The following is a 27,505-nucleotide window of genomic DNA, read 5'->3' on the forward strand; positions in this document are numbered from 1 at the left end:
TATAAACCAAAAGTTGTCCGAAAGGGTGTCTTGTAGACATCTTCCGGAGTGATTCGGATCCGATGATATCCACTTTTCAAATCAATTATGCCAATATAAGAGGATCCCTGTCTGTCGAGAATATCATCGATCCTTGGGATACAGAATTTGTTCTTGATGGTGATTTTATTGAGCGCTCTATAATCAATGCACATTCTCCAAGATCCGTCTTTCTTTAGTACTAGCAAAACCGGAGAACAGTAAGGTGATGTACTCGAGTCTCGATTGGATGAGACCCTTTTCTAGAAGTTCTTTTACTTGGTTCATTATTTCTTCATTCCGGGCTTGGCTAACTAAATAAGGTGGCCGGTTCGATGGTGTATTTCCAAAAATCAAATCAATCGTGTGGCCCTCAGGACGAGGTGGAGGTAATTCGCCTAGTAGGCCTTCAGAGAAGCAATCAGCCTATGTGTGCAGAAATGCTTGTCGTTCTTTATATAATTCAACATATTTGTTCTTTGTTCATCTTTCAACCTTTCAAGTAGATCGAGTAAACAAAAAGACTGGATTTCATTAATTTTGAAATGGCCGAAGCCAATACAATAGAGACGGCTGGCCCTTCAATTTTACATCAAGCACAATTTCCTTGCCCTTCTAATTCGTCAAAGTGCCGTTCTTGGCCCGATAGTCAACCACGGCGTTGTTCTTGTGGTACCAATGGAATCAAGGATTCCTAGGACGTCAAACCCTTCCAAAGACATGATGTAAAAGTACCTGAGAATGAAAATGAAGTTAGCCAATGACAGGTGTAATGGCAACATCCCGTCCGGGTGCCGCTAGAACTACCTCCGCCTGTGGCCCCATCCTGTCGTGCGTAATTCCAAGTCAAGCCGCCAATTCAGATGAAATGAAGTTGGCCTTAGCTCCTCCATCAAAGAAGACGAGGGCTTCTTGATCTCTTACTTTGCCCCACACGCAGCAAATTTTTGTGCTTTCGTCCATCTGCTTCGGGTCGGTCCCCATACAATCTAGTACCATTCCTACTTTCATCTTTCCTTTTCTACCACGTTCTTCCGCTGCTCTGGAGCTCTCTAGCCTATTTTTTGATTGTCCTCGCTGCGCCTTTTTAGGGCACCTTGCAAGGATGTGTCCTTGTTCTGTGCAATCAAAACGCTTCCCCTCTTTGAGATATTTTATTCTTTGTTCCCCAGTCAATCGGGGTCGTGCATCCTTTTTCTAGAACTTCCTCTTTCTTATGTTATCATTCGTTGCATTTTGTCTGGTCCTTGGTATCGAAACTTGATCAGTGTAGTAAGATACCCGAATGCATAGCAAATCCTCACTTAGCATGTCCCATCAACCGTTGGATGGACTTGGACTTCTGCTCAAGGCAAGAATCTCTGATCTCTTTAGGAAGTCCACATTAAAACCGCTCGATTTGCTGCTTAAAAGTGACCTTCTTAAAAGAAGAGGCCCATAGAAAAGCATCCCAAAACCTCTCACAATAAGCATCTAAAGTGTCAGCCTTGGTCATCCGAAGATGGTTCCAAGCGGTCATCACATCTCGTTCGTACTCCTCAGTCAGCCAAGAAGAACTAAAGAGCCGTTTGAACTTTAACCACTTGGTAGAGGCTTCTTCCCGTAAAAGAAGAGTGGACCACCACGTTCGTGCATTTCTTTTCAAAAATGATGCTGCCCTCTTTGATCTTGGAGTGCTCTGAGTAGCGCCCTCCTGAGAATGCTATATCAAACTGCTGAATAAAGGCTAAAGCCTTGGAAGCATCTCAGAATTCTAAATTGATTGTCCACCTTCCTTAAATTCCTTGGTCTTTTTTCCCTTGGCCTCAAGAAAATCATATTGATTGGCTCTATAAAAAAGTTTCTTCTTTGCATAGAACATGTGATCATCGAAGTCCGAATTGTCAGAGGATGAATCCTCAGTAGAACTGTAGGAAACGGGTAGGGATCTGCTCTTCTTTGCCTTCTTCTTGTTCTTTCCAAAACTTTGATTCTTGCTTTGCTTCTTGCCCTTTCTATCCTCCTCGCTCAAGTTACAAGAGGAAGAGCTATCCGAACTGTCAGAAGAGGAAGAACCGGGTAGTCCTTCGAAACGTACATGCTTCTTCTATTTTCGTGCATTTTCAAAAGAAGATTGACGGCCCAAATAACCAAGATAGTCAGTCCCCTTATTGTGCTTCTTCGATTGCTTCCTCTCCCAGAAGTTGTTTGACTCTTCTTTCGACGACATCATCAAGTTCTTCTTCAGTAAACATCCTTGGGGTAGGAGGTTTCTAGAGGGCCGGTTTTATCGATGAGTCGATCGCTTTCTGCCAATGAGTATGCACTTTGTCAATCGGGTGCCGGGTCAAAAATTTGGCATACTGTGGATCCTTTGCAAACTCGAGCATCTGCTTTGCGCACTCATCAACCTGCTATTTACGTTGCATCTTTATAAGCTGATACTGCGTAGGCCACCCTTGGGTCACCTTTGCTCACCTGCTCGTCAGCATGAAGTGAGCCAGAGAGGGCCTAGGGGTCTTATTTAAAGGCCCTTGGCTATGGAAAAGCAATCACATAAAAATCTTTCAAACTCAAAAACATGATCTCCCAAAAGCTGACGCTCAACTTCAGCCAACGCAATTTATGAAAATCCGTACGGCCAGCCACGTCAGGTACCCAGCACGTTTTACAAATACTCTCTCTCTCTCTCTCTCTCTCTCTCTCTCTCTCTCTCTCTCTCTCTCTCTCCAAAACCTAGCCTTGCCTCTGCGCGTCGAAACCTAGCCTTCATACTCTGCGCATCTCCCCTAGGCGAGGGCGGCCCTGTGGGGGGCCAAGCCCTGCTCCATGTCCAAGCCCGACTCTGCTGCGGTGCTCGTTATCGCACAAGGTCGTTTTGGTTGAAGATCTGCTGCAAATTGCGCCCTGCTCTTCAGCGTACAAGATTTGGTTCAAGAGACTTCACCCTCCCCCTCTCTCTCAGCTCGTCCAAAACTAAGCCCCATCTCTGCTCGTCGAAAACTCCATGTTATCCCGCCGACACAGAGCATGGCTTAATGCTTCCACTCCAAAAATTTAAATCAAAATAAGCCCTTGATCTCACGCACCACTGTGTCTTTCAATCGGAATTCCCTTTTGTAGCCTGATGTCATCCTTTGGTACCCCTATTGCACGCAAGCGCTTTCTTGCGGTGGTAGCGGCACCAAGGAAGGACCACGCCACCCACCAAGAAGCACGAATCTTGAAGATGCGAAGGAAGTAGAGAGCCAAGCTCTGCTTGAAAAAGCACACGCAGTCGAAGCCTCACTCACCGAAACTGTCATTGTAGTGCAGAAAGAATCACATGAAGCAACACATAAGAAGATTGACACCGAGATACAGGAGGCCCTACAAGAATGCCGGCTACAAGAATCTCTTGGCCTCAAGGTCAGGATTGGGGGGCTACACTCACCGTGGTGTACCACAAAGGACACCCTTGAGGAAGCAATCACCAAGCTCAATGACATTCTTCAACCTGTCTACATCAAGCCCGAAACTATTGCTTGGATCAACGATACACATAGACATGTGCCACCAAAGCATTGCATACTCACTTTCAAGGACAAAGATGAGCGGTGCACAACTAAGACAGGCCTATCCAGACTATCACAAGATGGGGAGCATACTGAGTATGGACGACACTTGATAGAGATGGGGTCTGCACATGGATTGGTCATCTTGAATGGCCTATAGAGATTTCCCGTTGCGGGGGGTTTTACATGCTTTCCCCACAGACATGGAGCTAGCACAGTGGATTATGTCATGGCACAGCCGAGGCTCATCTCTAGTATCCAAGACCTCACGGTTGGACCCAGACCTGTTGGTGTGGCAGTGGACAATGCTCGTGTCACTGACCATCTCTTTCGAGTTTAGTGTAGCACACAGGCCACAGGCAGAAGCTCCTACTCGCTACACCTTCACGCGGGAGACGGACTCTGTACACATAGATGGGATCTACAGACGCTTGTGTACAGAAGAGCCAGAGGAGCTTACTACTATACTGACGTAGATGTTACATGATGCAGCAAGAGAGGCATACCCACACACAGCCTGAGCAGAGACGTCGTTCTCGGAGCATGCCCCAAGACAGCTGGTATGATAAGGAATGCCAAGAGACCAGAGCTAGACTTCACAGGGAGGTGCTTTTGGGGGCATCACTCACAGACAGTCATAGATTGACTTCCGACGCCTAGTGCGGCGAAAGAAGAGGGCATTTTTGGCTCGCCTAGAGCAAGATCTATACCAGCTATTCTTGAGTCAAGACTCACGTGAGGCATGGCGGCTCTTTCATGAGCACTCCCCTCCCCCTGCCATTACCTCCACAGAGGCTTGGGGCCAGTACGCATCATCTCTGTACACAGTTCCTGGACAGCCGCCCCTTCCAGACCCTCCCAATCCATGCCCCCACACATGTGCTTTTTTCACCGCTGAGATGGTGAGGAAGGCCGTTTATAGGATGAGGACTGGGAGAGCATATGATCATGATGGCTTAGTGGCTGAGCACTTCATGCATGCCACAGATCTACTAGCAAAGCTCCTAGCAGATATGTATAATTGTGCCATGTGTGAGGGCTTGCCTGATACTTGGAACCTATCTACAATTGTACATATCTTCAAGTCGGGAGACCCTATGGAGCCTGGGAATTATCGCACTATCATGATCGGACACACATTGGCACGGTTGTAGGCATCCATTCTTGAGCAGCAGCTGAGTAGATGGGCAAAGAGGGAAGGGATACGCACAGCCGGGTGATGAGCGCGCGGCGGTGTGTGCAAGTGATAGAGAACGCGAAGATGTGCAAGCCTTGAGGCTTGAAGCGGAGGCACTGTGCTGCAGAAGGGAAGCGCTAGCAGAACGAAGAGGGAGAGAGAGGGAGCTCACGTTTTTTGGGAAAACTCAATAAGTGAGTTTTGGGTTTTTCCACTTTTATTATAAGTGACCTTTAAAAAATGTGTCCAGGTTCAATATGAACCTGGACGAACCTGAACAAATATGAACCTGGACACATTTGAACCTCGACAAAGTATAAAAATGTACAAAAAGGGGTTATTTAGGCCTTTAACCCAACAACCTCCCACTTAAAGGCATAAATGACGCCTTTAAGTTAACCAACTCCCACCAGCTGTATGCAATGCTCATGTTGAGCCTTAGCAAGAATCTTGGTGAGAACATCTGCAAGGTTATCCTGTGTATGAATCTTAGTCAAGCTGACTAGACCATCCTCCAATACCTGTCGTATGAAGTGGTACCGCACATCTATGTGTTTGGTACGCGCATGAAACATGGCATTTTTGGCTAAATAGACAGCACTCTGGCTATCACAACCCAACACGGGTGTATGAGCAGGCATGCCAAGTTCTTTTGCAAGTTTGCCCAACCAAATGGCCTCTTTTGAAGCCTCTGTGGCTGAAATATATTCAGCCTCAATAGTACTCAATGCCACAATTTTATGTAACCTAGAACACCAAGAGACTGCACCACCAGCAATGGCAAATACATATCCACTGGTAGATTTCCTGGTATCCATGTCACCTGCCATGTCTGCATCACAATATCCCTGCAACTTTAAGTCACTTTTGCCACAACAGATACACTTTGATTGTGTACCTTTCAAATATCTCAGAATGCATTTGACAGCTTCCCAATGCGCTTTGCCAGGATTCGACATGTATCGACTAACAACTCCCACTGCATAAGCAATGTCGGGACGAGTGGCAACCATAGCATACATAAGAGAACCACAAGCTGATGCATAAGGGATTCCCTTCATTGCTTTCAATGTTACCTCATCCTTTGGGCAATCTGCTTTGCTAAGCTTAGTGTATGGAGGTAAAGGTACTCCAAGAGGCTTAGCATCAGCCATATTAAACCTATCAAGTACTTTTGCAATGTACCTTTCTTGAGATAAAAACAGCAATTTCAGCTTTCTATCTCTTTTAATACGCATGCCCAAAATATGCTCTACATCACCCAAATCCTTCATAGCAAATGTTGAATTTAGCTTACGTTTCAGAGCATCAAGACTAGTCTTATGTTTCCCGGCAAGCAGCATGTCATCAACATAGAGAACAAGTATGATGGGACTACCATCTTCATCCCTTTTCGTATACAAACAATGATCTGCATGGCTACGTTTAAAGCCTTGAGACAGCATAAAAGTGTCAAACTTCTTATACCACTGCCGTGATGATTGTCTCAAACCATACAGAGCCCTTTTCAGTTTGTAGACAAGTTCCTCACGTGTAGGAACTACAAAACCTTCAGGTTGTTTCATGTATATGTCCTCTTCAATGTCACCATGCAAAAACGTTGTCTTTACATCCATTTGATTCAATTCCAAATCAAGCACCGCAACGAGAGTAAAAAGGACACGTAAAGTTTTAAGCTTTACAACGGGAGAAAAGATTTCTTGAAAATCAATTCCTTCTTTCTATGCATATCCTTTTGCAACCAATCTTGCCTTGTACTTGGGTTTTTCATCCACAATCTTAATCTTGTATACCCATTTGTTAGGAAGAGCCTTTCTCCCTTTAGGCAATGGCACAAGATCCCAAGTATCATTTGCATACAAGGATTTCATTTCCTCTTGCATTGCAAGCTCCCACTTACTGCTTGACTCACATGTCTTTGCCTCTTTATACGTAAGAGGCTCTCCCTCATCTGTCAACATAACATGATGCAAAGAGGGCTCAAAGCGTATATCAACCTTCGGACACGAGCAGACTTGCGTACCCAATGATCTACATTCTAAGGCACAGGTTCTACATCAGGAGGCAACTCATTTTCAGCATGCTCATGCTGCTGAAAATCATTTTCAGCCATGACAGGTGGCTGTCCATCCTCATTTGGAGCATCTAAATCATGTCCTACCTCTTCTGGCTCAAGGTTAACCAGCTGATTATCAATTTCAGCTTGTGGTAATGCATCCTGAGGCTCTTTTTCAACATCAATAGGTGGCAAGAGAGGCTGAAATTTAACCGATTTCTTGTCAATTTCAGAAGATGTAGCATTTTTCAGCAATTTAGCCTCATTGAACACTACATCTCGGCTGCGTACTACCCTCTTAAACTGAGGCAACCATATCCTGTAGCCCATTTCACTCTCTTCCCCATAACCTAGGAAGAGTCCTTGGATGGACTTGGCATCTAGCTTTGTCCTCAAGTCATTACGAACATGGACAAAAGCCTTGCAGCAAAACACTCTCAAATGATCATAAGAGGCAGGTTTGCCAAACCAAACCTCCTCTGGAATGTCATTTTTCAGCGTACTGTTAGGAGAGCGATTGCATACATGAACTACAGTTTTCAAAGCCTCTCCCCAAAACCCATGAGAGAGATTAGCCGTGGACAACATGCAACGCACTCTCACATAAAGTACGGTTATACCTCTCAGCCACACCATTAGAAGATGGATTATAAGGGACTGTCAACTCCCTTTTAATCACATATTCTTCGCAATAACGCTGAAATTCAGCAGACGTGTACTCCCCCCCATTGTCAAATCTCAGACATTTAAACTTACTACCCTTTTGCGTGGTCACAAAAGCATGAAACCTCTTAAATGCATTAAATGTCTCACTCTTACTCTTTAACAAATATGCCCAACCTTTCCTAGTGCAATCATCAATGAATGTAACAAAGTATAATGCACCACCAAAAGACTTAACAGCATTGTACATACATCGGAGTGAATTAAATCAAGAGCATTAGCTTTGCACGAGACACCAGAATAATAAGAAGACTTCTTTTGTTTACCATACAAACAGTCATTACAAAAATCTAACTTGGTGCCCTTTACATCAACCCTCTTCAAAGAGGAGAGCACATCAAGTCCCTTCTGGCTCATATGGCCAAGTCTTTTGTGCCACAACTCCAAATGAGAAGCAACTTCAGCCACTGCAAGAAACTTGCCAAGCAAAGCTTTGCCATGTAAATAGTACAATGTACCACTTTTGCATCCCTTGACAATGAGTATTGATCCCTTAAGCAACTTCCATGAACCCCCAGCAAAAATGGTTGTATAACCATGTGCATCCATCTGGCCAACAAACAATAGACTCTTCTTGACGCCTGGTACATACCTGACAGCTTTAAGCATAAACTCTTGGCCATTGTTTAATGCCAAGCGCACAGTGCTCATTCCTTCAATGTCACAAGCATGGTTATCCCCAAGGTAAACCTTGCCATACTTGCCTGCATGATAAGAAGCAAAACACTCCACAGATGGAGTCACATGAAATGAGGCACCCGAGTCTACTATCCAAGACTGTGTAAGGCCATCATTTGCACTTAGCAATGCATCAATGACATCTCTACGTGAGATAAGCATGTCTTTTGCATTTGCTACAACAAAGGGCATGAAGCTGCAACCAAGATCTCTTCACTGTCGGATAACTCTGTGATAACCACACTAGAGGATACATTGACAGTCTCCGAATCCTTGGAGGAGGTACCTGCTGATTTTTCCCCTTTCTTATCCTCTGTCTTCTTCTTCTCCTGTGATTCCTTCTTTCTTTCTTGCTCTTTCTTGAAATACCTGAATCAGGCTTCTTATGGCCTTTTCTGCCACACTAATAACAAGTCACATCCTTATCCCTAGACTTGCTTTTGCTCCTGTTTTGAGTCTTGATATCTGTATTTTGCTTTTGACTTCTGCCTCTCGCATTGTAAGCAGAACTGCCACCTTCCCCACCACTAGACTTGCGTCTAATTTCCTCATTTAAGATGGAGCCTCGCACTCCATCATATGTGAGGTTGGGGCTATTACTCAAAGAAACCACAAGCGTTTCCCAAGTCTGACAAAGTCATCAACAAAAATATGGCTTTCAACTTGTCATCAAAAGGTTGAAGCCCAGTATCCTGTAGCTGACTCATAACACTGGTGAAAGCACTTAAGTGCTTAGAAGCCGACTTGGCTTCGTCAAGCATCATGTTCACCAGTTTGCGCATCAAATGCACCTGATTCACAGGGGTGGCATTCTCATAAGTGGCCTTCAACTTATGCCAAATTGCATGTGCACTGTCCAAGCCCTTTATGTCCACCAAAATGTCATCGATCACAGCCATTTTGATGTAGGCCTTTGCCCTCTTGTTGAGCTTCGCCCAATCCTCATCCGGCATATCCTCAGGCTTTACAGCCAAAAGGACGTCCTCACAATCCTTGAGGAACAAAATCCCCTGCATCCTGTCCTGCCATAGGTCGAAACCTGTACCGTCAAATCACTTGATTTCCATCAGCTCTTGGCATCAAACGACGAGGAAGTAGAGGCCATTTGCACGGATAAAAATGCAACAGAAAGTGTCTCCACAAAATCTGAAAATTTCCAGTGATCACAATGTACCGCACGTTGCATACAATGTGCTGAAAATTTCAGCAATTAACAAGTATCCCCAATGCGTACTTGCATAATCCCACAAAAGGCGTACATAAACCTCAATTTGTGTACATAAAAACAGTCCAATTCTGAATTTTCTGCAAATTTACTGTTTTGGCGCATCATGCATCAAATGGACCTGTTTTGAGTGGGAAAAGCAAGCGGCATTCACGAGAATTGATTTAGAACACCTGCATTTTTCTGTTTTGACCTGTAATTTTCAGGTTTTTACCTGTTTTGACCTAATTTCAACCTGTTTTAGGCTGTTTTGGGAACCCTAATCACCCTAGGTGACACCGGAAGCAAGGGGCTTCGCGATGAAAGCGGAAATTTGACGCGAGAGAAGCCTTTTGCCTGCTGTCCAGCCACCTGCGCAAAGCTTCTAAAACCCTAATCTGGCTCTGATACAAGTTGATGAGCGCGCGACGGTGTGTGCAAGTGATAGAGCACACGAAGATGTGCAGGCCTTGAGGCTTGAAGCGGAGGCACTGTGCTGTAGAAGGGAAGCGCTAGCAGAACGAAGAGGGAGAGAGAGAGAGCTCACGTTTTTTAGGAAAACTCAATAAGTGAGTTTTGGGTTTTCCCACTTTTATTATAAGTGACCTTTAAAAAATGTGTCCAGGTGTGTCCAGGTTCATATTGAACCTGACAAAGTATAAAAATGTACAAAAAGGGGTTATTTAGGCCTTTAACCCAACAACGGGCAGGCAGGATTCAGGAGAGGTTTTTCTACTCTTGACCATATCTTGACACTCAGAGCCATCGTTGAGGAGGGCAGATCACATGGGAGACGGATCTGTTGCAGCTTTGTTGACTTCCGCAAAGCATTTGACACAATACCCAGAGCTAGATTAATGCGCAGATTACAGGAGATGGGAGTACCCACAGAGCTCATTTGTGGAATAATGGCACTGTACAGGTCAGTAGTGGGGCATGTACGCATCTCACAGGGCCTATCCACAACGGTTCATTCCATTATTGGGGTGAAGCACGCTTGCCTGCGCTCTCCTACTCTGTTTGGTATGTATGTGGATGAGGTTTCTGACTACATTGAGGGAGATGGTGATAGAGGTGCACAACTGGCAGGAACATGGATCCCACTACTTTTATATGCTAATGACATTGTGTTGATCTCCGACTCTCCAGAGAGGATGCGATGTCACTTGAATGCTTTGCATAGCTTTGCCCATGAAAGTGGTTTGTCTGTAACCTTGGTAAAACCAAGGTCATGGTATTTAATACCACCCCACAGTGGATCAGGAGGTCAGCGCCCGCATTCACATACGGCCAGGAGACAGTGGAGTATACAGATGCTTACACCTACCTTGGAGTGGTTTTTAGTGGACCAGCATTTTCATTGAGAAGAGCAGCAGAGACTAGATTGACCAGAGCCCATGCAACATTGAGTAGATTGGAGAGGATGTGTTCACATGTTCAGGTTCAGGAGCCTCAGACGAAGCTCTGGCTCTGTGTAACAAACTTGGACACTCCAAGTCAAGAATCAACCGCGACAGCACCAAATAACCACTTCAAAACAATTCACAGATCACAATAGATTTGCACTGGCCCGGCGGAGTTCCGTGCCTAGAGATATTGGCCCCAAAGACTGGCGCCCCTTTCGGTATTTCTTTTTATATTAATCTATCATCAAAGTACAAAAGAGTGGTTAGGGTTTCACTCTCAGACTCTGCGTCCAGATGCTCTGAGAAGTGAGGCCCTCACCACTAATTTAAAGGTTACAAGGGATGCCCAAAAGCAGAGCCCCAAAAGCTTTTAAAATCAAAAGCATCAGTTCTCTCTCTCTCTTGAGAATCTTTTCTCTTTTTTTTATAAAAAAAAAGCAAAAGCAAAATTCGCGTCGCTCATCATTTTCCAAAAAATAAATAAATAAATAAATAAATAAATAATCCGCCTCCGCGATTTCCGGAATTTAGGGTTTTTGGCAAAAATTAGGGTTTGCAGGAATTTTAGGGTTTCTGGCAGAAATTAGGGTTTCTGATGTCCGCCACATCATCACTTTGTGACATACCCCCCTCTTGAAAGCATTGTAATCGACCGCGATTACGCCTGCAAAACCGACAAAAGCCATAAACCGTCTTAGCAGATACTGACTGTTAGTACCTACGTACTAGGAACGCACATCTAGCACATGTACAAAATCGACAGTCACATCACACGACATCACAGGACATCACCAGACATCACAGGACATCACATGACATTCAACATTCATTCGGATCTTAGACCATGATTTATCGGCAATGTAGCTAGCAATCACATCTAGGTCCAATCGAGACCTCATCGATGTCCGATTGACTAACCCCTATTGCAACCATGTCTATTCGAGATCAATCAGACCAAAATGCTGCAGTCATTTCGGCATCAGTTCCTGCACTCACAAGAAGTCAAGAACAAATCAGTATCATTATCAGGAATTCCATTTCATAAAGTCATCCAGCAGAATACTATCAGCTCTCAGTATCCCTGAAGCTCAAAGAGACATCAGTGACTTTAGTATCAAAATCGAGGCATCTGTTGACAAAGGAGTGGAGTGACTCCCCTCTTGTGCATCCCACTGCACCAGATCTTCGGCCAAGCTGAGTTTCTGGGTTCCGTTTGGAGTAGACTACGCTAAACCAAAACATCGAGGTAAAGTTTCACAATCCGAGGAGTATCTGCTAGGTCCTCCTCCTCCATCCACTTCGCATCAAATGCAGGAAAGTTCTTGAACTTAACCAAGAACCCGCCTTCGGACTTTACCCTTCTTCGTATCATTATGTGCCAAAATTTGTTCAGGAACAAGGATCTCCTCGTTTTCTTCCACTTCGGGTTGCTCATCAGGCTCCCCATCATCAGGCACATCACCCTTAACAGGTTTCAAGAGACTCACATGCAATGCATTGTGAATCCTCCAAGTATCTGGCAGTTTCAGTCGGAAGGAGACTTCATTTATCTTTTCAGTAATCTGGAAAGGGCCGTAGTATCGCATACTAAGCTTTGGAAAAAGCCTCTCCTTTCCCTTGTTCTTTCGTAGGCGTGCCTTCTCAAAACGTAAGAGCACCCAATCATTCTCCTTCAATTTCAAGTCGCGACGATGGCGATCCGCTGCCTTTTTCTGTCGTTCTTGAGACTTCTGTAAAGTCTCGCGAACCTTGGCAAAAGCCGTATCCAAATCTCGCGAATATTCATCCGCTTCAAATTTCGAATCTTTCGTGCTCAGGAAGGATGGAACCTTCGCAGCAGTTTCAACAATCTCACATGGCGTCTTCCCCGTCGAAGAGTGTATCGTGCTATTGTAGGCAAAATCCACCAAAGATAGGTTCTTTTCCCATTGAGTCTTCTAATCCGAGATACAAGACTTCAATAAATCTAAAATCACTGAATTGGCAATCTCAAATTGCCCGTCAGTCTGCAAGTGGAACGATGACGAGAACTGCAACTACGTGCCAATGTTCTCCCAAATTGCCTTCCAAAACCAACTCATAAATCTGGGGTCTATGTCGGAGAGAATCGTCTCAGACGTGCCATGTAATCGGAAAATCATCGTGATCATTCTGTATTCTCGGGAGATCAAAAAAAATGAAATCCATTTCAATATTTTCCCAGGGGCGGGTGGGTATTGGTAAAGGCTGTAACAATCCCTGTGCCTTATGCCTGTCAAACTTGACCTTCTAGCATACCAAGCAACTGCGCACAAACTCTTCCACATCCTTCTTCAGTCTCCGCCAAAAGAAATCTATCTCTACCCCTTTCATGGTGGTAGCAATGCTGCGGTGACCCGTAAAAGGTGGACAGTGGCAATCAGTCATAACCTTTTCCCTCAACGGCTGTGTAACGCACAACATAGTCTTTTTCATCAAGTAGCCTTCCCGAAGGGAGTATCCAGCTACTGTCTCCCCATCCCGTATCCGTGTGAAAATATCTGCAAAATCTGTATCTATGGCACACTGATCGACCATATCCTCGAAGCTCCTATGATGTATCGCGGAAATAGCCAAAACCAACGGTTTCCGAGACAAAGCATCTGCCACCACATTCTTCTGACCATGCACATGGACAATCTAGAAGTGAAACTGTGACAAGATGTTCGCCCACCGCATCTGCTTTTCCGAAAGCTACTTCTGTGACAAGAAGTAGCGCAAACTCTGATGGTCTGTAAAGACAATGAAATCCGCTCCAAGTAGGTAATGCCGCCACTGAGTAAGAGCGTGGATAACCGCCAAAAGCTCTTTCCCATAGATCTGTGCTGTCATCTCCGGCCTAGAGAACAAACGGCTCTCGTAAGCTATGGCATGGCCTTCTTGCATCAAGACCGCACCCAGACTACGACCACAAGCATCACAATATACTTCAAATGACTTCTGCAAGTCCGACAAAGTCAAATCTGGTCCTGTAGTGAATTTCTCTTTCAATGTCTGAAAGGCAGTCACCTCTGTGGGTCCCCACGAAAAAGGTACTCCTTTCTGTGTCTAGGTATGCAAAGGGGAAGCAACCTCTGCAAACTTTCGTATGAACCGCCTGTAGTACGAACACAGTCCCAAGAAGCTTCTAACTTCATGGACATTCCTCAAATCGGGCCAATCACGGATAGTCTCTATCTTGGCCAGGTCCATTCGCACTCCTGCTGCTGACACAGTGTGTCCCAAAAAATGTATCTCCGGTAGGAAAAATTCACTTTTCTTAGCATTAATCACTAATGTGTGATCTCGTAATGCCTGAAAGACTTGAAGCAGATGATCTCTGTGTTCTGCCTCATTCTTGGAGAAAACAATGATGGCATCAAAGAAAGTGCCAACAAATAGCCTGTACTCTTGAAAAATCCTGTCCATCATCCGATTAAATGTCGCAGAAGCATTGGTTAAGCCAAAAGGCATCACCAAAAACTCAAATAACCCAAAAGTCGTCCGAAAAGCTGTCTTGTAGACATCTCCTGGCGCTATCCTGATCTGATGATATCCACTCTTCAAGTCAATCCTGCTAAAGCACGAGGATCCCTGTAACCTGTCGAGTATATCATCGATCCTAGGAATCGGAAATCTGTTCTTGATGGTGATTTCGTTGAGAGTGCTATAATCGATGCACATTCTCCAAGATCTGTCTTTCTTCAAAACCAACAACACTGGAGAGCAATACGGTGAAGTACTAAGCTGGACAAGACCCTTTTCCAAGAGGTCTTTCACTGAGTTCATAATCTTTTCATTCTGTACTCGGCTCACACAATAAGGTGGCCGATTCGGTGGCGTGCTTCCAGATATCAGATCAATGGTATGATCTTCAGGCCCTCTCAAAAGCAATCGGCATGAGCGTGGAGAAAAAAATCTTGGCATTCTTTTCTTCAGGTCAAAACATATTCAACCTTTATCCATCGTTCAGTTCTCCCAAAAGAATGAGTAAGAAAACTGAAGTTCATCAAGTACAATCTCTAAGCCCTTCATTTATCAAAGTCGCTTTCTCGGCCCGGTAGTCAACCATGGCGTAGTTCTTGTGGTACCAAGGGATCCCGAGTAGAACGTCACTCACGTGCCCTGAACACCCCTGTCATTGCAAACGAAGTTTGCCAATGCTCGGTGTAATGGCAACATCCCATCCGGGTGCCAGTCGAACTACCTCCGCCTGTGGCGTCAGTCTGTCGGGCGCAGTTCCAAATAGAGCCGCCAATTCCAAGTGAAAAGAAGTTGGCCTTGGCTCCTTCAAAAGAGCTTCCTGATCCTTCACTTTGCCTCGAAAGCGGCAAAGTTTGTACTTTCATTCATTAGATTCGGTGCAGGTCCCATGCCATGTGGTACCAAATCTGCTTTTCTATCTGCCTTTTCTGCCACATTCCTCAGCTGCTCTCAAACTCTTAGGCCTGTCGTCGTCTTTATCATTCTGTTCTTTCTGTGCCTTTTTAGGGCACTTCGCGGAGATATGTCCAGTTTCCCCGCATCCAAAGCACTTCCCCTCCCTGATGTAGCGAGTCCGCTCCTGAGGAGTAAGTCTAGGTCGTGCATCCTTTTTCTCTGGGTTGCTCTTTCTTTTTCTACTTTCATTCCCAGAAGTCTGTCCGGTTCGTTGTGTCATGACCTCGTCTGTGGGGTAGGTCAAACTGCCAGAGTGAATGGCAAAGTCCCGCTTCGCATGACTCATCAACTCCTGAATAGAAGCTGACTTCTGTTCCAAGCAGTGATCTCGGATCTCTGTAGGTAGACCCAAGGTAAACCGCTCAATCTGTTCTCTGAATGAGATCTTCTTGAATGAAGAGGCGGGTAGAAAAGAGCTCCAGAATCTTTCACAATAAGAATTCACTGTATCGCTCTTGGTCATCCGGAGATGGTTCCAAGTAGCTCGTATATCTCGCTCAAACTCTTGAGTCAACCAAGAAGAAATAAAAAGCCTCTTGAATTTCAGCCATGTAATTGGCACAGTCTTGCTTAATAGAAGCGTGGACCACCAAGTACGAGCATTCCCCTCAAAGTAAGAGGCAGCTCTCCGAATCTTGGAGTGCTCTGAATAGCGTCCTCCCGCGAAAGCGATGTCAAACTGTTGTATAAAAGACAAAGCCTTCGAAGCATCTGAGTAGCCTGAAAAGTATCAAACTTGATCGAGTGGCCACCTTCCTTAAACTCTCGGACTTTCTTGCTTTTATCTTCGAGAAAGTCATACTGGTTGGCTTTGTAAAAAAAAATTCTTCTTGTTCGCATAAAACTTTCCGTCATTGGAACCTGAGCTGTCTGTAGACGAGTCCTCAGTAGAACTGTGAGTCTCTGGGCGAGATTTAGCCTTCTTTGCCTTTCTCTTGCCCTTTCCAAAGCGTTGCTTCTTGCTTCGCTTTTTACCTTTTCTGTCTTCTTCACTCGAATCCGAGGAGCTAGAAGAACTGTCAGAAGAAGAAGAAGAAGAACTGGGTAGGTCTTCAAACTTGACGCGCTTCTTCAATTTCTTTGCCTTGTCAAATGTCGACCGACGACCTAAATATCCCGGGAAGTCAGTGCCTTTCTTCTGCTTTTTGCCGTGCTTTTTGGCTTTCTTTTGCGTGTCAAAAAGCTGAGCAATCCGTGCATCAACCACGTTCTCCAGTTCCTTCTCCGTATATTTCTAGGAGGCAGAAGGTTTCTTGAGAGCGGGTTTCGGGAGTGGTGTTGTGGTTCTCTGCCACTCCATCTGTACCTCTTCCAAAGAGGTCTGGTTCATATATTTTGCTATCTTCGGGTCCTTGGCAAAATTGAGCATCATCATTGTTGCATCGCTGATCAACTGGCGACGCTCTATCTCTCGCCGCTCCGCCTAAGTAGGCCAAGGCGGGCCATACTCTCTGCCTGAATCTTCGTTGTGATCCCAGCCCGCATCTCAAGATGCAGAGGGAGTCGACTGATCATTGCCTGAAGCCATAGGTGCCGCAGAAAAAAATTCGGGGATCGGATTTCCCGTAGAAGAGAAATCAGCCGTGCTCTGATACCACTGTAACAAACTTGGACACTCCAAGTCAAGAATCAACCGCGACAGCACCAAATAACCACTTCAAAACAATTCACAGATCACAATAGATTTGCACTGGCTCGGCGGAGTTCCGTGCCTAGAGATATTGGCCCCAAAGACTGGCGCCCCTTTCGGTATTTCTTTTTATATTAATCTATCATCAAAGTACAAAAGAGTGGTTAGGGTTTCACTCTTAGACTCTGCGTCCAGATGCTCTGAGAAGTGAGGCCCTCACCACTAATTTAAAGGTTACAAGGGATGCCCAAAAGCAGAGCCCCAAAAGCTTTTAAAATCAAAAGCATTAGTTCTCTCTCTCTCTTGAGAGTCTTTTCTCTTTTTTTTATTAAAAAAAAAGCAAAAGCAAAGTTCGCGTCGCTCATCATTTTCCAAAAAAAAAAAAAATTAATAATCCGCCTCCGCGATTTCCGGAATTTAGGGTTTTTGGCAAAAATTAGGGTTTGCAGGAATTTTAGGGTTTCTGGCAGAAATTAGGGTTTCTGTTGTCCGCCACGTCATCACTTTGTGACACTCTGACACCCCGATGGCTTCTGCATTGCTCTGTGGAGCTGAGATTTGGGGACCTTCATTGGACCATCATGGGAAGATAGGTCGCACTGATGGATGGGGGGACATGGAGAAGCCACTAGTCTCTATGATCTCACAGCTCATTAGAGCCAAGGCTTCAGTACCACGTGCCATTATACGAGCAGAGCTAGCTGCCTTCCCACTAGTGGTTGAGGCGCTCACCAGATCTGTCTCCTTCATACACCGCATCTGGGAACTTCCCAGAAACAGATATGCCCACCTTACACTTAAGTCCTCTCGACAGTTAGCCATGCAGGGAGATATAGCATGCTAGTATGGGGAGATGACATCATGGTTTCAGGCGCATGGGTTCAGCATAGACAGACTGCCCCCCTTCCAATACTCACTGGATGCACCCTCTCTGACTCCCACAATCCGAGATTACCAGGCTCATCCGCCAAGACCTGACTCAGCTAGACACCAAGAGGACATGGATACAGCCAACACAGGAGCTGGGCACGAAGATGGCTTTCTACAGAGAGCAGCTTCTCCAGCTTACGGAGGACGGTTTTGTGACGAGACCCAGATACATGGACACCCACTTGTCTCATGGGATACGATGTGCTATTGGCCAGATCCGCACATCTTCACACCAACTGCGGATCGAGACTGGAGATACAGCAGAGTACCAACAGGGGCCAGGACATGCCTCCTATGTGACATGGAGCCTGAGACAAAGTTGCACTACACATGCCATTGCCCCGTCTACTACGAGATACACGGCCGCTTCCACTCCTTGTTCAAAGAGGGCTTCGGACCACTCTCCAAAGTCATGCGGTACGAGGATCAGAGATGCTTGGGTCTGTTTTTGCTCAAGCAACGCAACCACAGAGAGAGCCTAATGAGAGGAGAGGCCAGCCAGTCTCAGAGACGGATCACAGACTTCTTTAGAGCAGACACTGGACACCCGGAGGAGCTACTACCACGAGAGGTCGCCGCCTCACACCGGAGGCACGCTGATTGACCGAGCGATTGAGCTAGGGAGATCCAGACGCCCACGACTGCGGAGGACTACACAGCATCAATGGAGGTTGCATCAAAGGATTCGGATCACTTTGGCCCAGCATGCACAACGCCCGGTCAGGCTATTGACCATGGAGGAGATTGATGAGATCCGCCAGTGACCAATGTTGGATCTTTTGTGATCTGTGATTTAGCTATCCCACCTATCTGCTTAGATCACACCTAGTTGTTTCGGATTCCATAGCATTTTATTCTGTCATTTTTGTTACACTGACTTTGTATCAGATCCACCACATTGTAACTTTCTGGTCTCATAGGTCATTCTCGCCTTCTGAAGACGTTAATATAACATTTCATCTCTCTCTCTCTCTCTCTCTCTCTCTCTCTCTCTCTCTCTCTCTCTCTCTCTCTCTCTCTCTCTCTCTCTCTCTCTCTCTCTCTCTCTCTCTCTCTCTCTCTCTCTCTCTCTCTCTCTCATTTATTTACGCATCTTGGGCATATTCCCCAAGCAAGTTCTACATACATACTCCCGTATTACTCTACCTTCGCGTCATGGCATCACATGATGCATCTCCGCACGAGATTGGCGCAGCTAGCACATGTCAACCCACGGAATAAACGCCATTGTCTACTCCCGACTCCACACACTCGCACCGGCATTGCCCCAATGACTCTTCTTTTCCATCTCCCCATTCACATGCGTTTCCCGTTTTTCGCCCGGGATGAAGAGTCTCGTCTCTTCAAACTTGTTCAGGCCCACACAGTAGAGCATGACATAGATGTCTTGCTACACTCACTCACGCTAGAAAGAAACAAAGAAGTGAAGTTATATCGACGCCAACCGAGGGCCAAAGTTAACCTATGAGACAAATACATATGTTTTAGTACCTTCCCTTTGGGGTACCAATGGCACAATCTTTTCTTTTCTTTTAATGAGAGCCAGCATATATATGGGCAGCCCTCTCACATGTTAGATGATGGGCCACCTTATAAAGGTGGAGAACCTCATTGATCCAAAATGAGACCCACACCCTACATGCCGATGCACAGTGGGTGGCAAGCCCAAGACAAACAGCCGAGGACAAAAACTAGCCATGCAAGCATGCTAAGACAGCCCGAAGCAAAAAGAGATAACTCAACATCAATGCTAACAACAAGAAAGAAGCTACAGGTAACATTGTTTGCTAACAAAGTTACCCGTTAGCAAACAACCATAAAAACTACCAAAGCATGGTAATCAGAAGAATCCAGTTTTCAATGCATGTGTGTAACTATGATTATATGTCCACACACTCGCATGCTTGCACACACACATATATATTCTGTATTAGTGATACCTAACTGTATCCCATAAGAAAGGAACCAGAAAATGCATAACTACCATGGCAAGAGTTTTTGTTGGTGGTAGGATGATCCTCTCTATGCTACCAAATTTGCCAAACATTGTCAGTAACTCTGTCTCCAATGTTGAGAATGTTAGATTTTTAACAAGAATTACGTGCTTGCTTCTATTGACATTTTCTAGCTTTCCAGAGGCAAGGTCCTCCAGCACCTCAATATTGACACCTTCATTGTTCAGAGCCTTCTTTGTCTCAGCAATGACTTGTGTTTCTCCCAGAGCCATGCGCACAGCAAGATCCTCAGCTTCTGGGTTTAGCAAATCACTCTTAGATAAGCCATACCTTCTGGCAACATTCTCTGCAACCTGCAAGCAAAACATATGCCTAATAATAACAATATTTACAGCAAAAAACTATTCCTTTTACTTCTTGGTTTGAAGAATACCGTATCTGAACGCATAAATAAGGCATTCCAGGCTTGCGTACTTCCACTTGCTTCTGCTGCCCTTCTTTGAGCTTCTTTGTCTTGCTTGAACTGATTCATTCCAGGAGTCTTTGTCTTGTTTTTCCTGACAGCAAAAACAAAATATAGTATGAACGGTTGCTAGCTAACCTTGCATGTGACCTTAAACAAATCTGAGCTACATTAGAACCAGGAAACAACAGAAAAGAGAGAAAAATAAGAGCTTCTACACTTAGAAAGTTGAAAACTCCATCAAGTAAACCGCTTTAGTTCTGATAAGGAAAGCTTTTGCAGCCCAACCCCTTACCTAGGTTTGACTGTTCATTAGTGACTTTAACATGGGTGAGATCTAAACTGCGCTGAACTTTTCTGCACACAAGCCAACGCACGTAGAAGCTTTTGGGTAAGGTTTATGATCACCGGCTGAGTACACAGACCTCTAAATAAAGGTAAGCAACTAGTTTAATTTCACACCAATGAGCTGCCACTTTGCAACTTGGATCTGATAAGGCTAACTACTTCCCCTTGTATTGATAATTTGTAAGGCATGGCTTTTCAGAACAAGAGAGCAGTGGATGTGAACGATAAATTTTTTTTTTGTTTGGTCAGGTGGAAAAATGGGGCAAGAGAGCAAGATCAAAGAAGCAACTAGAGGCAGGAGAGGTGAAACATACAAGTCTTTCTCAGTCACTGATGGAGGTCTTTTAGCCGGAAGTATGTGAAGAAGTCGCCCTTGAAATGTTTTCATGTCCAAACTCTCCATTGCCCTACATAGAAGTGCAATTTGTAGGTTAGTTTCATCAAGGAAACCCTGCTCTTTTGCTGATAATGAAAATGTAGCCAGCTTGTTAAAAGATTTGAGCACGTACTTTACGGCAGATTCTGGAAGCATGTACAAAACATAAGCGAATCCTTTCGAGCGCTTCGTCTCTTTGTCAAGCACCAGATGAACTTCAGATAGCTCTCCATATTGTCCAAACAAGTCCTGTAAATCTTCTTCACTGTTTGAAAAGAGGGATTATCAGCAAGACTAATACATGGACAAATTTTTAATGCAAGTGTTTGTGGTCTGTAACCACACCTTGTGGTATAAGATAGATTTCGCACAAAAAGACGTCCAGTTTCAGCTACACTTTCCTGTTGCTCTGCTACAACTTCTTCGATATGACTGTTTTGAGCATCTTGCTCCTGACTAGGAACATTCAAATCCTTAACACTCTCGTCCAGCGAACGGTTGTCCATTGCATCATCAGAGAGAGAGAGTCTCTCAATCTCTGACTCTGACGAGGCGCTTTCACTATTGCTACTAGAAGTTGCATCTTCATGCTCCCCCTCTTCGTCACTCCAGTTGTCTTTTGTCCTTTGTTTGAGGTAATCCATATCTGAAATGGTCTCATCTCTGGCCAAGTTATGAGCTTCTGCTTGTGAAACCTTGGATTCTGTAAAAAGACTAGCTGACGCAATGTTTTCTGCTTCCTCATCACCTTCATCCTTGGGTGTTGACTTTTTGGCTGGCCGAATGTCTTTATAATCTACCGTAGAATGTAAAATACTGGCTTTCTTCAAGTTCACAGCCTTTTCCTGAGCTTTCTCTGCCAGATTTGTATCCTTTTGTCGCTTCAACTTCTTAATTTCATTTGTTTTAGAACTGATTTTTTTACTTTTCTCTTTGTCTTCCATAGTATCATTCGCCCAGAGCTTGCTTTTGCTGCGTGTCTGCATAGCTTGTAAAAACTCTGCAAGCTCGGGATCCTCACTTGTGTTCTCACCACCTTTAGAGCGTGCCCCTTTGTGGTCTTGTAGTGATTGCACAGGAAATTTTTCATTTTTGGAGATTTCATGGCTTTTTTCATAGGCTGAGCTTCCCTTTGAATGGCGACTCCATGGGCGAAACTCAATTTGATCCCCAACTGGCCTTGCTATCTACACATTTCATAGAACTTGCATCAGTACATTGTCAAGAATGGTAGAACAGGCTAATGTTTAATTCAAACAACCAAACTACAACAATATATAATGCTGGAGTGTCCTGTAAAGTCACATGGAATGAGCCAAAGGTAATAACAGGCCCTCTCTAGATCAGAACTTTTCGTGCAACAATTGCCGAGCTACCCTTGACACAACCATGCCCAGATTGGCCTAGTATTGTCACAATAGGCAGCTGTGACGAATTTAGGACCCCTCTCCCTTGGTCTTTGGACACTCGACCTTAATCCTAATCGCAGGTCCAATTGGCCGCTACAAATGAATTTTTCTCTCAAGAGAATAATTTCCTTTCTCTAGGGAGTGATTTTTCTCCTTTAGCCTGCTACTTTTTGATTTGTTGGCATAAGATCTGGTTTCGTGCGACCAGGGTTTTGTGATCGCTAAAATTTCGATGCTTTTGGTATTTCACACTGTTTTATACAGCCTGGGCCTGGCCACCATCAACGTTTCATGGACGCATTCGTGATAAAACTTTTAGCTGACCACAAAAAATATGACAAGGTGGTGAAGCTTTCAGCATCCAAAAATGAAGGAGATAAACTTTGCACACAGATTCTCACAAGCCATGTGTTGCAGCCACTTTAGAGTCCAGCTATTGTCATGGTAACCTGTGAAAGGTGGATATGTGGCAATGTCCAGCTTTTGTGCAATCCATGCAAAAGCTTTGCACACAATAACCATGTTGCTAGGTCTACTAATTGCGAAGAAGGTGGTCAGGCTCCTTGAACTAAGATCACTTATAGATTTAACTTGCTCATATTTATGTACAAAAAAGAACATGGTAAGAGGTACCTCACATATAAGTCGAGAAGTGTCAATAAAGGTACGATTGAAGTAATTCACTGCAGCTAATGCTTCTTCCTCTGAGCGATACCCAACAAAGGCAAATTGGCGAGATCTTCCATCGCTACAAACAGCCACCAAGGTTCACCTTTGTAAGTTGTGTCTGTGTGGAAGCGTGCATAGCATGTGTACAAGCGTGCACCTAGATGAGAAGGTTTTTGTGTGCAGTCAAATTTCTTTAAATCTTTCATTATTACAATGTGTTGCGCATTCAGCAACGTGCAAACAGCCACTTGGCCGACTATCTTGAGTTTCTTTGTGGAAAGTTAACCATCAGCTCCATCATATGAAAAAGCCTGAGTAAAGCACCTCACACCTTGTTTCACCACGTACAGGATGCTCACAGCTCCTTTCTAAGAAGTCTCAGAAAATCATACCGAGTGACGCAATGGTGGTACTCTTTACACACACAAACACAGACTTATGCATAGATGATTCCAGGAAAAGCCCAAATTCATCTTCAAAGGATGGTGCAAGCTATGGAGTCCTGATGTAATCCACAAAACAATATAACAGCTCCATCATGCATATTAAGGCATTCCCACCAACGTCATCACAAACTCTTCCGTCTTTCAAATCGCATAAGGGCAATCCACCCAAATCTCTTCTCTATCCAGCCATCTTCTCTGTGAAATCCCAACCCGCACGCAAATAAGAGGAATATTAACTTCAAAAAACATATTTGTGCCTTTGAAAGCCTAATTTTTTGAGAACTCCAGTGTCCTAGAGACCCCCGAATTTGCAATTTTAAACTTCCCTATGTAAAACATGCAGCAGCAACCCTAATTTCCAACAGTATCACCTGCCACATATGTATACTTACCATCAAAAGAATCTTTCAACCAAAGTTGTTTTTTGACACGAATCATCTAAAAACGCATCTAAAACGCCTCCTTTCAGCAAAAACAAGCTCACAACCAATTTTTTTGTTTGTACCCTGTATGCTTGGAATCCATTGCAATGCATGCATACTTACCACCGATAGTTAAAACTGGAATCCTTTGGCCATAGTTGTTTTTCTGGCACATTTACTTTTTGGCACAGTAACCTCCTTTCAACAAAAACAACTGCAATGCTTGCAACCCAGTTCTATTTCTACCCAAGCGCACACAAACAAGGCCCCATTTAATTAAGACTTTCCATGAGATATGCATGTCTAAATGACCTCACTGTTGTAACGCCACCATTACGGCTAGTAAAGCCACATATAGCCTTTACTCACACTGTTTTCCCCACAACAGTCCATTTGTGTAACCAAGGTATGCATCATGAAAGCATATTGCAGATAATGGAGTGTCAGTAAGGCATTGTACCCTTCCGTTGCCTGCTCTTATCACCATAGAATTTACCAGGCTGATAACACAAATGTTGAACAAGAATGCTTTGATTGCTTCCCAATTAGGAGAGAAATACATGCAGCAGGTTCAGTTATTCTTTGAGATGTTTGTAGTCCAGGTTGTTCTGATATGCTTTTGTCAGGTGCATCTCATGGCAAGGTTGCTACAAGACAGCGTGACCTTTTTTTGTCTTGACACAGTAGGGTTTTTCTGTTGGGCTTTTTCAACAGCTCACAACAAAAGAGATGTGTGCGCAAGTGTCTGTGCGCCCGTGCAAGAGTCTGTGCATGGCAAATGAAAAGCACCTGGTTCGGATGATCTTAGCATCTGTAATTTCACCACTAGCACTGAAGTGGTCTTTGAGTCTATCTTCGGTGAGATAGGCAGGGAGTCCCTTGACACAAACCCTCGACCTGCAACACAGCAGCACAAGACCTCCATTACAATCGCATTCAACACCATTGGGTTCAAGCAGTGGGGTTGGCGCCTGCTTACATGTCACCTTACTCCAGAATAGACTCGCTGAGCTTCTCGCCGAAACAGGAAGTATGGCGAGGAGGAACGTCGGGCACTTGGGGACAAGTTTACAACGTTTTAAGCCTGGTTGTTTGAGCACTCGATCGCCATGATGGGCTGCAGCCAGCAGGCGAACTGGGCGCTCACAAGGACATTTGTTTCAACTTGCACGGAATTTGTATGATTGGAAAAAAAACAAGGTGAAGAGGCACTAAGGCCCTCCTAAGTTAAGGGGAGATGAGGGAAAGTAGGTTTAACTATGTGCTTACAATCATATGAAATTTTTATTGTGTTTTAATATAAAATTATATTATCTATTATACATATATAATCACAAATGGTTTGTATATTCCAGAAGCCTCACTTAAATAATGTGAAAGATGCACATAAACATTTTGAAACAAAATAAAATGAGAAAGAAATAAAATTAAAACAATCAAATTAAAAATTTAAAAAAAAACATTTTAGTATTTTTTTATAAGAGAAAGTAAATTTAATAAACATAAAAAATAATAAAACAAATTAATTCAATAAATCTTTATGAAGTCTTTAAATCAAAGAACCCTTTGTCAATATTTTACATCATGGGATGAAACTCCTAAAAATACACTTTTTAATTCAAAAAAATAAATGCAACTTTAGAACATAGCATTTAAAAGACCATGATTTCTTTTCATTCACAAGACTTTTAAACCTCCTTTGGACACTTGTCAAGCAAAATTGAAAATTGAACAACCTTCACCCATCGTGCACTAAAGCCTTTAGCATGCCAAAAAGATCAAAAACACCACTTGCCACTGTCAACCAAGCTCATTTTTTCAAAGCTCTAAAGGTCAAAAGAAGAAAGGACTCAATTACTACTATCACAAATTAGATGGGGAATGTAGTCCAAGACTAGAATGATATGGCCATATTAGTGCTCAACCACCTTCGCCAGCTTATTGGTCAACTAGAAGTCTACTCGTTATAAGAGGACGAAGATGCGAGAACAATGCTACTTAGCAATGTGAAGAGCAGTATTTTACCAAGAGAAGTGGAAGCCCTGGAAAGGCCCAATGTTGGGTTAGTTGCTCTAAGCTCTTCTTCAATAACAGGGTTGTGGGAATGTTTGAAGTGATGAGATCAATCAAGAAAGGTTGCCCGCTTGCCTCGCTACTCTTTGCAATTGGTTCACCTCCTCTTGTGACTTCACTCGAGGACAAAGCTAAGAAGAGCACTCGGGATCGTCCAAATGTTTGCAATTGCATCAGGCTATAAGTGCAACATTGAAAAATCAAGATTAATTTCACTCACTAAAAACGATTCGTTTGACCGTGTCGAATGGTCGGGGGAGATTATTTCAAAAGGCATAGTGTTCAGACACCTCGGTGCACCATTAGGAGTGGACATCTGTGACAAGCAAAGATTTGACTTGGTCCTAAACAAAAATAACAGTAAGATGAGGTGGGAGTTTTCACTTGTCCCCTTCCACAGCATAGTGGTTGTGATTAACTCCTTCATGACTCCCTACATATCCTTTGTCTCGCCGGTTTTGAAATAGCTAAATGCAATTGAAGAGAATATTTGAAACCCACCAAATGGCTCCTATGAAAAAATAGCACTAAAGACACGTCTCTATGGTAGTGGGGGAAATGGGAATGGGTGGCAAGACCTAAGGACCAAGGTGGCATGGGGATCCTAGACCCAGCATCGCATGTTGAAGCCATGTGTACAAAGCTTCTAGTCTCCTTAACAAATCAAAGGCAAGGCTGGGGAGTCATGGCTTAGGATATGGCTAACAAAGTAGAGCTTTTCTTGCAAGGAGACCCATGGAAGGAGGCTAAATTACATGTGTTTGCATATGCTATTGCGAAAACCCCTTCTAGCCTAAATGTTGGAATTACGGTTGTAGGAAAATACACACAACTTGGAGAAGACAAAGGAAGCTTAAGGCAGCTTGACTTTTTGACCATACATCGTGCCATTGCCGTAAGTGACCTGTTTTTCCTCTCAACAATCCCATTTTGCTAAGGCGTATAAGGCACTGTATATTGGTGTTTTATCCCACGACTAGCCAAAAATGCATTAAATTCATGAAACATTTACTCACCCCCTCGATCCGAACGAAAGGTGCCTATAGTACATTTCGAGACATTTTCAGCCATAGCCAGAAATTGTTTGAAACACATAAAAACTTTGGACTTCACTTTATGTGGAAATACCCATGCATGCCTGGAGTAATCATCAATGAAAGTCACGAAGTAAAGGTAATTTCCCAAGGACGGAGTTGGCATGGGCCCACAAACATCACTATGCACAAGCTGCAACCTGCATGTGGCCCTAACTGAACCATCCTTTGGAAACTTACAATGTTGCATTTTACCCAAAATGCAGCCTTCACAAACATGTTTAACAGGTGCTTAGAGGGAGCAAAGAAGAAACCATATCAGATTTCTGCAAACGCAGCAAACTGACAAAATTTAGATGCCCAAAATGTGCATGCCAAAGTTTTGCATCTGAAAAAGCCTTAGAATCCACAACTAAATTTGCAAAATTATGCCCACACTCATCATACAAAGTGAGCTTATACAGCCCAGACATAAAATGCCAGATGCAACAATTTCATCACCAAAACTGAGATCATGA

The 27,505-nt window shown here is 44.0% G+C and overlaps 1 protein-coding gene across 1 annotated transcript in view; it reads right to left on the minus strand.

Moving 5' to 3' along the window:
• The window catches only part of LOC147449810 (nucleotide/nucleic acid binding protein), a 44,759-nt gene extending 19,768 nt beyond the window's left edge, over window positions 1–24,991 (minus strand). Inside the window, exons 1-9 of the mRNA XM_086521633.1 lie at window positions 24,981–24,991; window positions 24,867–24,935; window positions 24,670–24,777; window positions 22,977–23,091; window positions 21,280–22,121; window positions 21,068–21,199; window positions 20,873–20,965; window positions 20,181–20,304; window positions 19,777–20,100 (exon numbers count right to left, since the gene is read on the minus strand). Coding sequence (XP_086377759.1) covers window positions 19,777–20,100; window positions 20,181–20,304; window positions 20,873–20,965; window positions 21,068–21,199; window positions 21,280–22,121; window positions 22,977–23,091; window positions 24,670–24,777; window positions 24,867–24,935; window positions 24,981–24,991 — 1,818 coding nt within the window. The remainder of the gene's footprint in view (window positions 1–19,776; window positions 20,101–20,180; window positions 20,305–20,872; window positions 20,966–21,067; window positions 21,200–21,279; window positions 22,122–22,976; window positions 23,092–24,669; window positions 24,778–24,866; window positions 24,936–24,980) is intronic.
• Window positions 24,992–27,505: the final 2,514 nt, after the last annotated feature.

The sequence above is a fragment of the Adiantum capillus-veneris genome, chromosome 10 (assembly GCF_014529385.1).
Source record: "Adiantum capillus-veneris isolate H3 chromosome 10, ASM1452938v2, whole genome shotgun sequence".
NCBI classification, from domain to species: Eukaryota; Viridiplantae; Streptophyta; class Polypodiopsida; order Polypodiales; family Pteridaceae; genus Adiantum; species Adiantum capillus-veneris.